The 13,868-nt window shown below is 42.1% G+C and overlaps 1 protein-coding gene across 1 annotated transcript in view; it reads left to right on the top strand.

The window, feature by feature from the left end:
- TP53I13 (tumor protein p53 inducible protein 13) overlaps positions 1 to 13,447 on the top strand; it is a 35,231-nt gene extending 21,784 nt beyond the window's left edge. Inside the window, exons 6-9 of the mRNA XM_040338557.1 lie at positions 243 to 371; positions 4,023 to 4,223; positions 8,572 to 9,460; positions 12,888 to 13,447. Of these exons, the coding sequence (XP_040194491.1) occupies positions 243 to 371; positions 4,023 to 4,223; positions 8,572 to 9,460; positions 12,888 to 12,997 (1,329 nt within the window). The 3' untranslated portion in view covers positions 12,998 to 13,447. The remainder of the gene's footprint in view (positions 1 to 242; positions 372 to 4,022; positions 4,224 to 8,571; positions 9,461 to 12,887) is intronic.
- Positions 13,448 to 13,868: the final 421 nt, after the last annotated feature.

The following is a 13,868-nucleotide window of genomic DNA, read 5'->3' as shown; positions in this document are numbered from 1 at the left end:
TGCCATTTAAAGTTTATGTGGGTGTAAAGGCAGGCATCCCAATACTTTCGTATATATAGCTAGAGAGAGGGAGAGAGATTTTCGATAAATGATGATGAAATACAAGTTATTTATCTTGAAATGCTGCATGAAGGAAACGTTTGTATACTCTTGCAGGGTACAGCTTACCATAAGCTAATGTAATAGAGCAATAACCATGACTGAAGCATCATTTAAAGTCGCATGGCCTGTTTATTTCCCAGCATGCAGGTGTGGCCTTCCTCTACCATCCCTGTGTGGACCCTCAGCTGAAAGAAGTCTTCTCATTTGTGGCCAGAAGCTGTGTTCCCAGACATATAATCACACCTCTGCCAAGCCTGTCTAGGGAAAGGGTAAGAGTCCTCCCATGATGTATTTCTTGTCCTGTGCTTTGTAAAGTTCTACTGTAGTAACTGCTCCAGCTTCGTTCTGCACCTAACAAGGCACTACGCATGCTCTAGAAAGGTCAATTTAACTTGTTGTGCAAGTTTCGTCAAATTTAAATGTTTTTAAACGTTTTTTTTTTTTTTTTTTTTTAGGGGAACTGTAAGACCCCTTTACACTGGGGCACTTTGCAGGCGCTATAACGCTAAAAATAGCACCTGCAAAACGCCCTGAAAGAGCCACTCCTTTGACTCTTTTCCGGTTAAAGGCACCCCGCTAGCAGCCGACTACCACCGCAAACATGCTGGTAAAGCGCTGCTATAAATGGCAGCGCTTTACCACCGACACCGCCCGCGCCCCAGTGTGAAAGGGGCCTAAATCCTATGGATCTTTGTGTAGTAAAAAGGAGGGTTGTCTTCTGCTGTAACTCCTCCAGCTGGTGACTTTTGGGATTATACCAGGACTATAAATTGCAATGGTTTTCTAAGGTCAGGGTAGAAAATCAGCAGTTGGGCCTCATGCACACTGGACGTAAAATAACGGTACTAAGACGGCAGTAGCTTTGCAGTGAGTTTCAACTTTTTTTTTCAAGTTATTGAAGTAGCGTTGGCGTTTTTTCCTTTTCTTAAATAAAAAAAATGTTTTTTTCAATGGATCAAAAATGCTGGTAAACACAGTTTTTGAGCGTTTATCAGCGTTGGAGCATTTTTACAGCTGAAGAACCCACTATTTTTTTGTTTTTTACTGCTCAAAAACGCCACTGCCCAAAACTGCTGATTACAGCCTATGTGTGCATGGACACATAGGATAACATGATGGAGAGTTTAATGACTAGGAAAAAAAAGCCAAAAACAGCTGCTGTAAAAACGTGTGAATGAGGCCTTAAAAGCCAAGCGCTGTCCCAAAATAGAAAGGCTCATAATTACTAACTATAACCAATGCATACAAAAGACTAAAGGGAGACTTCAGACCATGCCGCCTGGAAAATGTACAAAGTCCACATATTATGAACATGTTCAAGCATAGTAACTGCATCTGTGATCCTTCTCTGGCCCGTCCCTGCCCTGCTAGAAAACACAAGATGTGCACATGTGACGTCATTAATGTCAAGGGTGCAAAGGTATCGTGCAGGAAATTAACCAGAAATGTGCTGGTTTACCCAAATTTCAGGTAGTGGACAGTGTGAACATGTATTGCAATATATGTGAATCTAGAAAATCTATCCCAATTGCTAATGGTGCTTGTGTGTTTTATTTTTTAGTTATTTTTTTAGAAAGGATTTACCGTACTTATGCTAGTTTAATAGTGTTGGGTTTTTTATTATAAAGTCAAACACTAGATGTGACGGTATCGGTATGATATCCCCGTCAACGTTCCCTTCTTCCCATAACGAAAATCAACCCAATATTCCACGAGGAGGGATATCCCTGGAATCGCCCAGAAAGCCACACATGCCAAGCTTACTGCTAGAACAAGACACTTTAATGACACAAAAACTCAGCTTATATGTGGTTACAACCTGTTAGGAACGCCCCCCCTCACACAGTGGGGTTTCCCATACAGATTATAGGAGACAAGTCGGAGCCGACTATGCAGACACGTTTCTTTAGATAAAGACATCAGTGGAGTTAATTAATACACTGAAGCAATCAGAATAATTAACATACTACTTCTCTAATCATTTAGCCTGATGATACAATACACATCTTTTAAGGGTAAACACAGATCTTCTTCACACAACACAATAGATCAATTAACGTTAGCATGTCAATAACCTGTCAGAGGAATGAATCACACATGAAATTCCTTTCTACCTCTACCCATATGGCTAGCAGGGAGCAGTAAACTGAGACATATAGGCAAATGTATCACACTAGATAAAACTAGTTAGTCTTACGGGACACTTGTTTAGTACTTTACGTAAGGGGTGAGAAGGTTAGGCACACCTTTTTATTGCGGTCCCTGCCTTCCTGTTCCGTTGGTCCATTTCTCTAATCTCTTCAGGAATTATAGTAAGCAGAAATTTCCCCCCAAGGAATATAGGAAGCCATAAATGCCGGTTCCCCTTTCTGCTCAACATGAAAAGATATTATCTGGAGTTGGGTAAGGGCATGTTCACTTGTGCTGCAGCTCTTGCTGCCCCTCTGAAAAGCAATATTTGGTGCAGAGTCAATATGCCTGATTTAACCCTGTAAGAGCCGCAATACCACTCTGCGATTGCCTGTGTTTTGTGCGGTTGCGGCGCGGCCACAAAGATTTGCATGGGTCTTGTTTTGCGGCGATGACCCCACTGATTGCGTACTGCTTTTTCATTTATGCCGCAGAGCTCGGCACCTGCAGCATGGGTACAGCCCTGAGCAGGTGCATGTTTGTGTTCAGGTGGGCAGTTGGGGACAGTAAAACCGAGGCTCAACTGACTGACTAGTTTCACCATCCACATGTGTGAATGAGCATTGCGTGTTTTCCTGTTCAGGTACTGGAGCACAATACAAACAGAACAGTGAACAAGCAATTCTAGCATTGGCCCCATGGATATGTCAGCAGTGCAGCTGATCAGTGATGTCTTAAAATCAAATTGCATTGTAAATGTATTTCTTTTGTTTACGTTGTTAAAAATAAATGTGTGTGACAATTGCACCAATGGGGTAGACGCGATTCACCCATTTGCCCTAAATGTCAGGCACACCCTGGTGACCTCATCCACATGTTGTGGAGGTGCCCCAAACTAGTGAGGTACTGGAATGCTGTGATCAAAATCACTAACTCTACCTATCAGGTCCAGTTGCCGGCAAGCCCACTTGTGTGCTTGCTGGGGGGTATTGACGAGGACCTATACTTGCCTCCTGTGTACACTGCCTTGCTTAGGCTTCTGTACTTAGCACGGAAGCTTGTAGCGAGATACTGGCTGTCTGCCCGGGTTCCATCGAGCCGGCAGTGGATACAGGAGGTCAATAGAATTCTTATCAGAGAAAAGAACACGTACATACATAGGAAGGCACCGCACAAATTTGACACCATATGGCAGGGGTGGCTGAATTCCTCGGAAGTGGCCCCCCCACAACTGGTCCTTGATAGATTACTGATTGGATGAGGTCCTGGAGGATTACCAAAATGGGATGGGTTCATCTCTTTAAAAACTGTGAGTTATGGAGGTAATGAGATGTATGGGGTGACAAACAGGGTACCTTTGGCAGCAGGCTGGGCTGATTCCCCCCCCCCCCCCCCCCTTCTTTTTCTTTTTCTTTTTTTTTCTTTTTTTTACCTTTTCTTTGTTTCTTCTTATTTGATTATTGTTTATTTGCCTTGTATTTTTCTCAGGCTTGTATTGCCTACAGAAGGAATGCCAGGTTCATGGAAACACTGTTTTAGCACCGTCATCAGGAATGTGTATCATCCATAGGCTATGGGTTTGATTAGTTATGTACTGTGAAGGTGCTTATCTTCTTTGTGTTGTTTATCCGGGTTGTACATCCCTGGTATTCTGTACTGCTACTGTACCTTTTTTATTTTTTCAAAATAAAAACTTTTCTGATTAAAAAAAAAATAAATAAATGTGTGTGTGTGATGGATATATAAAGTCTATGATAACATAGTGTCGGCTTTTTTTTTTTGTTTTTTAGCCCATTGCCCTGGTCACTTGGTGCTCAACTCTGGAGATGTCTCGCATGAATATGACTGAGATAAGGTATTGGCTGAAAGAAAATATTCCCCATGAACATCAGTATGGGACAGTACAAGATGGAGCCTACCAACATTTACTGATCAGGCCGTCCTTAATTTCAACAGACCATGTAGATCTCTGTCATGAAAGGGATTTTCAGGTAAGCCATGTCATTTGACGCTGCACTGAAATTCATATTTTGACATTTGGTTTCTATAACTTTAGTCTTCTAAAATGTATACATCATTTATATACCCAATGGCTTTTTTAGGATTTTTTTTTTTTCCATAGAGCTACAACCAGAAATCCCTTACTTATTCTTAATCTTATTTTTCTATTAATAACCACAACTTGTATTGAAAATAAAAAAGATAAAATACTGCGCTTGTCTGAACAAAGTGAGCTGCTACACAGCAATGTGACAAAATTGAATAAAGTGGCAAGTATAAATGTAGCGCTAATGATAATGAAAAAAACTCCGTCAATGGAGTAACTGAAACAAATTGAACAAAAGTCCATAAAAGTGAATGTATAGGTGATGTGAAACAGTGTCCATCAATCTAAAGTGAAGATAGATGCTGCGTACATCATCATGGAACCAACATTCCTTCCCGCTCTAAGAAGTAGGTGAAATTTATGGAATACTCTTACCAGATCTAGTGGATCTAACCGTCAGCGACAGTAGATCATACAGGCATGAAGGCTCCCAAACAAAAAAGCTTGACTGGTCTGGCGATTTTGAAGGGTCACAAGCCTGACCTCACTGGAACCCGACAATCATTCGCTGGTAACCTTTCACTGGGTAGATGGCAATCCAAATAACAGGAATGGACCGGGAGAACCTGTGATGGCTCTTTTCTTTCCTGCAGGTGTTACAAGTAAAAAGAACCAACACCCACAAAGTGAGGAACGAAGATGGAACTCCAAAAAAAATAAAAAAAATTAATCCAGCAGGACATGCAAGGAAAAAGAAAACAGGGCTCTAAATGGCACAGGTCAAAAATAGTCTGGGTTTTATTGCATTAAAACCAAACAAAAAATGACATTAAAGTGATCACAAAATCAAATAAAATGGATGAAAACAATATGGGGAGTAGGTGTACCAAGCCCTACGCGTTTCTTCCGAGGGGACTTCAACTGGGGCATCCTGCTGAATTAAGTTTTTTTTTTTTTTGGAGTTCCATCTTCGTTCCTCACTTTGTGGGTGTTTAATTATTTTTACTTGTAACACCTGCCGGAAAGAAAAGAGCCATCACGGTTCTCCCGGTCCATTCCTGTTATTTGGATTGCCATTTACCCAGTGAGAGGTTACCAGCGAATGATTGTCGGGTTCCAGTGAGGTCTAGCTTGTGGCCCTGCAGAATCGCCAGACCAGTCAAGCTTTTTTGTTTGGGAGCCTTCATGCCTGTATGATCTACTGTCGCTGACGGTTGGATCCACTAGATCCGGTAAGAGTATTCCATTCATTTCACCTACTTCTTAGAGCGGGAAGGAATGTTGGTTCCATGATGATGTACGCAGCATCTATCTTCACTTTATATTGATGGACACTGTTTCACATCACCTATACATTCACTTTTATGGACTTTTGTTCAATTTTGTTTGTTACTCAGTTGACTTTGAGTTTTTTTCATTACCACTAGCGCTACATTTATACTTACCATTGTATTGAAAATGAACCAGTACCCCCAGACTATGTAAATTCATTTTTTTGATAAGCAGTAAAAGCGCTTTTAAACAAGACATCACTCGACTAGTTATCTGCTTTTAGTGTGAAGTTATTTAGTTTCTAAGATCTTCAAGGATCACAATAAGGCAAAATTTGCAAGGGTGATTTGGCATGGTGCAAATGACAGAGGCAGGAATCTGTAGACTCCTGCAGCTGCTCTTGCGATCTAAACAGCTGGCTGTTTGTACACTTTGACAGGTTGGCACACACCACCGGTAATTGCTGGCAGTGCAAACAGTCACGGATAGCTGTGGCCGCTGACCTGTCGTTAAAATATACAAGCTCAGTGGCCACAGCTAGCCACGGCTGCATGAATGTGCATTCATACTGCTTGCATTCACACGAGGCCTAATCGCCTGTGCAAACCTAGCCTAATGATTCAAGAGCGCAATTTCTTTTGCTTTCTAAGGGCCAGTTCACACCAGATGCAGTTCCATTTTTTTTTTTCTGCACCAATACAGTCAGTTCCGATCAGTTTCTGCACCGGAAACTGACTGTATGGTGTGAACTAGAGCCATTGGAATACATGGAAAACACGGTGCATGCATTTTTGGTACAGAAAAAATGCACACGGAACTGAAAGGAACTGCGTCTGATGTGAACTGGCCCTAACAGTTTAGAGACATCTGCTATGTATTTTCACAAACTGGTAGGTTGCCAAGATTCTATTCTCATTGCCCCTGCTGTAAATTTTGAAAATGTATTTCTCCTCAATGCTTACAGATAGACCGACATGATTGAGGGCTTAATTTTAAAGGTGCCCTTTCCTGCTTGTTAAAACCTGTGCACACTAATGTATTTACAGATTCTGAAGACCACAGATGTCACTATATGTATTCATTTTTTTATATTCACCTTTACTGCCTGACAGCTATCCAGAGATTGCCTTCTTCCTGAATGATACAGCAAGAGGAAAGCACAGGTCCGGGTTTGGGCAAACTGTATTTTTTCCACATTTTATTTTGTTACAGCCTTTTTCCAAAATGGAATAAATTCATTCTCTTCCTTTTTAAAATTCTGCAAAAAATACCCCATAATGACCACGTGAAAGAAGTTTTGTTTAAAATCTATGCACATTTATATAAAAAAAAAAAAAAAAATCACGTACATAAGTATTTACAGCCTTTTCTCAATACTTTTGAAGCACCTTTTGACACCAATTACAGACTCATGTATTTTTCAGTATGATGCTACAAGCTTGTGGGCAGTTTCTCCCATTTTTTTTTTTTCTTTGCAGGACCTTTCAAGCTCTATCAGGTTGGATGGGGCGCGTCGGTGCCCAGACATTTTTAGATCTCTCCGGAGATGTACAATCGGATTCAAGTCTGGGCTCTGGCTGGGCCACTCAAGGACATTCACAGAGTTGTCCCGTAGCCACTCTGTTATCTTGGCTGTGTGCTTTGGGTCGTAGTCCTGTTGGAAGATGAACCTTCGTCCCAGTCTGAGGTCTAGAGCGCTCTCTAGTAGGTTTTATTGAAGGATGTCTCTATACATTGCTGCATTCATCTCTCCCTCGATCCTGACTAGTCTCCGAGGTTCCTGCTGCTTAAAAACATCCCCACAGCATAATGCTGCCACCACTATGCTTCACTGTAGGGTCGTATTGGCCAGGTGATGAGCGGTGCCTTTTTTCCTCCAGCCATGACGCTTGACATTCAGGCCAAAGAGTTCAATCATTGTTTCATCAGACCAGAGAATTTTGTTTCTCATAGAGTCCTTCAGGTGTCTTTTGGCAGACTCCAGGTGGGCTGTCATGTGCCTTTTACTGAGGAGTGGCTTCCGTCTGACCACTCTACCATACAGGCCTGATTGGTGGAGTGCTGCAGAGATGGTTGTTCTTCTGGAAGGTTCTCCCTTTCTCCATAGAGAAAAGCTGGAGCTCTGTCAGAGTGACCATCGGGTTCTTGGTCACCAAGGCCACTCTCCCCCGATCGCTCAGTTTGGCTGGCCGGCTCGCTCTAGGAAGAGTCCTGGTGGTTTCAAACTTTTTTTTATTTGCAGTTGGAGGCCACTGTGCTCCTTTTGTGGACCTTTTAATGTTGCATAAGTTTTTCTGTACCCTTCCACTGATCTGTGCCTCAATACACTCCTGTCTCGGAGGTCTACAGACAATTCCTTGGACATCATGGCTTCGTTTGTGCTCTGATATGCACTGTTAACTGTGGGATCTTTTGTGTGCTTTTCCAAATCGTGTCCAATCAAGTTGTAAAAACATCTCAAGAATGATCAGTGGAAACAGGATGCCCCTAGCTCAATTTTGAGTGTCATGGCAAAGGCTGTTGATACTTATGTACATGGCATTTTTTTTTTTTTTTTATAAATTTGCAAAGATTTCAAACAAAGTTCTTTTCATGTTGTTATGGGGTATTGTTTGTAGAATTCTGAGGAAAGTAATGAATTTAATCAATTTTGCAATAGGGCTGTAACCTATCAAAATGTGGAAAAGTGAATACTTTCCTGGATGCACTGTATGTATCGACTATGAGGTTTGACTGGTTGACTTGATTTCGGCACTGAAGTTGCCATATTATAAGGCACATTGGGGTTTGTCCCAGATCATCCAGTGGAAATGCTTATCAGGTATAGTATTTTGCCTCAAACATTTTCCTGCTGTCTAATGCCTTGTTTAGGACTAGATAATGGTCTTTCTCATTGTTTGGCTGTTAAGGAACTTTTACTCGTAGTAGGATATCCTTCAGCAAATTGTTATCTGTTGTAGGAAAAGTGTCAAACTTGCCGTATTCATAATACTATTATAAATTGTATCTATTACTTTCAGATGCTAAATCGTTTTCGGAGCCATAGACGGCGGTTAGTTTGGCATCTGTTGCGGAAAAGGAGAAGAGCTGAGGTCTTGCCAACCCCTGTGGTCCAAGATACGGCATCTTCACATATATCTGCCAGCATTTCTTTTAGTACACTAGCCAGTCAACACATAGACAAAACCATTAGGAAGCAGAGTACAGTGTCACAACCTGCAGGAACCAGTGGGTTATCTTCTCCCACTGAATCCTCTTCTTCCACCTCTGTCTTGATATATAACGTGCACACTCAAAGTATAAAAGCTAGCGTTCATAGTCGGGAGACCGAGGATAATGACAAGGACATGTCTAAGCTGCTTGTACAGAAGGTCGTGCCTACCCCAGTAAACCACTCTTTTGTCTTACCTGATGTTAATGTGACACAACCTGTTGGGAGCAATGTATCTCAAGAGACTGGTAAGGAACAGCCATCGCAGCATTTGGTCACACCTAAAGACCATCCTGATGCCCCTCCACAGAAAGAGACCACCATAAACTTTGCACCAAGACCTGAAACTACTCAACAGATGCATCATCAGCTTACTGACCCAAAGCTTTCACCCACTGCTGCCGAGAAGAAACAATTGGGTGAACAGAAGCAGGAATGTAACTGTCCACGTAATGCAGGTGCCGAGTTGCCAGCCAAGGCCCAGTCAAGGTTGAGTGACAGCCAGCACAAGTCCAGCGAGGGGTTTGTTTCTACTCCTCGAACACAGGAGGCTACCTGGGCAGCGGCATCTCTCATTTTTCTCTTTTGCCTACTCATGTTTTCAATCTTGTACACACAAATCTATAAGAAGTTTCGCAGGAGTCAGAGCCTGTACTGGTCATCAGGAAACAACTCTGAAGAGAAAGAAACCGTGTCATGTAAGTTCTCCTAGATTTGGTTTGTTGCTGAAAAATATACGTCTTGGTTATGAAAAACATTTCTGCCAGTGGTAATTGTAATGTGCACCTTGTTTGATGGAATCTGTACATACACAGCAAAGGGGAAAATTGAAATATCTGATCCCCTTCTTTTTTTTTTTTCCGTTCAAACTGTTTTTATTAGAACAAAGACCAAACATTTACAGATAGAGCATTTTAACAGAATAGGCATAGATGAAAATTTTACCCGAAGAGATTATGGTCGGCATCTCTTGTACCATATATGCTCTGACTGCCTTACTGTGATGTGTTACTATGTGTCTCACCACGCAAATTAGTGTACATCTTGTATTCAGTATTGATCAATAGGGTGCTGACAATAAAACTAAAGTGTGAGACTCTAGGTAGGCATTGAAGATCCCATCAGCCGAGAGTTTCTGGGGCATGCAGCCACCTATCCCAGCTTTTCCCATACTTGGCTGGGCAACCCCTATGTGTATAGATGATCTTCTTATATTTCAAGCCTATTGTTTACTTCAGTTAACCAGGCGCTAAACTCGGGTGGAGTGGGTCTCATCCATTGTCTTGCTATAACCTTCCTTGCAGAGAAGAATGTTTGTTCATTCAAAAATATTTTGGTGAATCTATTCGTTTCCCGTTCTGGGTATAGAGGCACGGCTTGGGGTGAAGAGTCCATTGTGTCATGGAGAAATTGTATAATCTGAGTCCAGAACCTGTGGATCTTGGGGCAACTCCAAAGTGATAAAACGTTCCCGTAGCCTGGCTGCACATTGCGCAGCTGCCAGATTGGTCCTGTTTTTATATCCGGATACTCTAAGTATCTAAGACTGATGCAGTATATAAATCTGCGTGAGATGGTCAGAGTTTGGGAGATACTAGTTTGCAGGTGTTAAGATCGTCGATCATCTTCAATTGCCCTCACATCTTCCTCCCATTTTAGCTTTGAGTGCGTAGGCTGACCTAGAGGAAGAGGGCAGTAGTAGCTTGCTGTAAAAGGCTGATATCTGTTTTTTGGGGTCTGAGCTATGTATTGCCTCCGAAAAAGGGTTCATTTCCAACGGAGGGTTTACCGGTTAGAAATTGCATACTAAAGGCATGCCGAATTTGTAATTATCTGAAAAACATACGGGCGGATTAATCAAACTCGGCCCGCAGCCTGTCGAACACTTTCAGCCTTCCATCTGATTTTAGGTGGGATAGATGATAAAAAAAAAATTCCCTTGGACCTCCATAGTTCAGAGTCTGGGATTGAGCAAAACTCCAATAGGGCGGCATTGTGCCAGAGCGGGGTATGCTCGTGAATGAGGGGCAACTGGAGCTTAGTTTTCGCTAGGTCCCATATGCGTCTACGCAGATTAGAAAAGTTAAAGTTCTGTATCTGAATAGTTGTTCCAGGCTAGTGACTCAAAGTATTAGAGCAAAAAGATCTGCGTGACAGCCAGACTACTTGTAACAGAAGACTCCATGTTTCTTTCAGTGTAGGGGTTTTTTTTTTTTTTTTTTTTAAATGGTTTTCTTGCCTACATTTTTAAAACTTCCATAAATACAGTTGTCCATGCTGGAATAAGTAGTGTGCTGCTGGCACTTGAAGGAGTCGCCACAAAGCTTGGGCTTATACACTACAGGTCACCCTGGAGAGGAGGAGGAGGAGGAGGAGGGGGGGGGGTTCTGTCACTTAAGTGACTGTAGCAAGGATAGTATAGTAACAGTGAATGGAGCAGAACAGTTCTTCGCCCCCGTTTTTTTACTTGCCTGAGTCCCGAATCTCTGTGGGCGCGATGCTGTCCTCCAGCTTGAGGCAGCTCTTCATTGGATGATTGATAGCAGCGCAGCCATTAGCTCCCGCTACTGTCAATCAAATTAATGGCGGGGCCGAGTGACTGTATTACATGGGAGCACGCCCGCAAGCTAACCCCCTTTTTCAGAGCATCCCAGAAGGGGGTTAGCTCTTGCGGGGAGGAGCCGAGACAGCCGCAAAAAGGTCCCCAGAAGACAAGGATCGGGCCACTCTGTGCAAAACAAACTGCACAGGGGAGGTTAGTATAACATGTTTGTTGTTTAAAAAAAATAAACCTTTACAACCCCTTGAAACCACGCTGTGCATCCAAATGGCAAGAATCTGATTCCTGTAGCTTGGACGCTATCTGCACACAGCTCTCAATCCAGTCTCAAGCATCTATAGATTCTTGCCACCGAGATTTGCAGTGTTGCTAAATGCCAGTGTGAATGCAGCCCAACAGGCAAACTTAAATACACAAGCATGAATGACATGTTACAATGCATGTTTCCCTAAAGTGTCACAGGAGGTGCAGCAAACTTGTTGTTTTTATAAGAACAATTGATTAATTGCAATTTTCTGCACAAGGCACAAGTACAGGTGTATACCTGAATGTGTCCACTAGATGTCACTATTCTAATGAACATTCAATGGGCAGTTAGAGCCCTTTCAGACTGCCAGCGCCAGATAATAAAGCTGGTAAAGCGTTGGTAAAACTAGCACCTTTTTAATGTTTTTTTTTTTTTTGGGTGCTAGCGGGGCACTTTTAACCCCCACTAGTGGCCGAATAAAGGGTTAAAAGCGCCTCTGCCAAGGTGCTTTCCATTGATTTCAATGGGAAGGGGCGCTTTAGGAGCAGTGTTTTCACTGCTGCAAAGAAGCTGCTTGCAGGACTTTTTTTGACGCCCTGCCAGTGCAGCACCTCAGTGTGAAAGCACTCGGGCTTTCACACTGGGATTGCAGATGAGGCTTCTTTTGGGCGCTTTACAGGCGTAGTGCAAAAGCGCCTGAAAAACACCTCCAGTGTGAAAGGGGTCTTCCTCTTTAACCACTTGAACAAGCCTTTTCTGGCACTTTTTGTTTACAAGGTCTCTAAATCTGTATTTTTTTTTTTTTGCAATAAAATTACTTATAACCCCCCCCCTCCCCAAATATAAATATATAAATTTATTTTGCATAGACCAAAATTAGATAAAATGGAGATTTATGTCGCACAGTATTTTCGCAGCGGTTTTTCAAACGCAATTTTTTTTTTATTATTTGAATTAACAAAAAAAACATGTACCCAATTTTTCTTTTTTTTGTATAACATGAATGATGTTACGATAAGTAAATAGATAACTAATATGTCACACTTTAAAATCACATACGCTCGTGGAGTGGCGACAAACTACAGTACTTAAATCTCCATAGGCCTTTTTGCAGGTTACCAGTTTCAAGTTACAGAGGAGGTCTTGCACTAGAATTTTTGCTTTCGCTCTAACGTTCGCAAACATGCGTGCGTGACTTGCGTATGTGTGTCTGTCTGGTTATTCTGTGGTTTTGCACTTTGTGATGTTAAACTCTTAGACATATTGGTAACTGGAAACTGGATAATGTAATAAGCAGATATTTGTTTCTTCCTCACAGCAATTATCAAGAGGAGACTTGTACAGGGTCACAGCAGACGCAAGAGATGGTTTGGAAAGAAGAAGAGCCCCACAGTGTTGTATGAAAGTCTAAGTGAGAGTTCTGATTAGAATATGATCTTCGTCAGATTAAAAATCACATGACAAGTAATGTCACAACAAATTGTACAGTGGGCACAACACTGATCCATATGGACCTTTTTATAGTGGAGAGTGGCATTTCTCTTCACTGCATGTTGCAGAGTTTACTGCACGTTTTATATGCAAGTCCTTTCTAAAATGAGGACGCAGTGTAAGGCCTGTGGTGTCCCATAGTTTTCTCTGAGAGAATTTTTTGATTGGAAGTGAAGCTAATCACATAGCTTGGCTTTTACAAGTCACATAACTAGACTTTCAATCTGTGTGCTGGTTGTGTGGGTTTTTTTTTTTTTTTTTACCTGTTGTTATGGTTGCTTTATAGGTTAAAGTTGTTCCAAAGGCTCAAGATTTTTTACCTTCATGTATTCTATGCATGAAGGTAAAAAACCTTTGTGCAGCAGCCCCCCTAATACTTACCTGAGCCCCCTCATAATCCAGCAATGTGCACAAGAGCCTCGGCTTTCCAGGGACTCTCCCTCCTCATTGGCTCCTCCATTGTCAATTACTTCAAATATGTCACTTCTACAATACACAGTAAAAATTTCGGCTCACATTTGAGTACATAATTCACATGGCTGGGATCTAGGGTGTCCCAGAATGCTGGCATCGATATCCACTTGTGGCAGAATGGTAAGGTAGCCTGGGCCCGGAGGGGAAGCCATCAGACGGCCGATACCGAAAACCTGCCTATGGTGCAACGCCACTAGCACATCAACATTGACATATTTTCCGTTGCAATAAGCAACTTACGTTTTCACACACCTTTTGTCTGTGTTCTTGGTGGCTTTTTTATATCGATGGTCTAGTGACACTTTCCATTACAGCACTGGTCTCTCTCTGTACC

This window comes from Rana temporaria, chromosome 2 (assembly GCF_905171775.1).
Source record: "Rana temporaria chromosome 2, aRanTem1.1, whole genome shotgun sequence".
In the NCBI taxonomy this organism is placed as follows: domain Eukaryota; kingdom Metazoa; phylum Chordata; class Amphibia; order Anura; family Ranidae; genus Rana; species Rana temporaria.
Note: the sequence above shows the minus strand (reverse complement) of the source record. Positions and strands in the feature narration are given on the sequence as shown.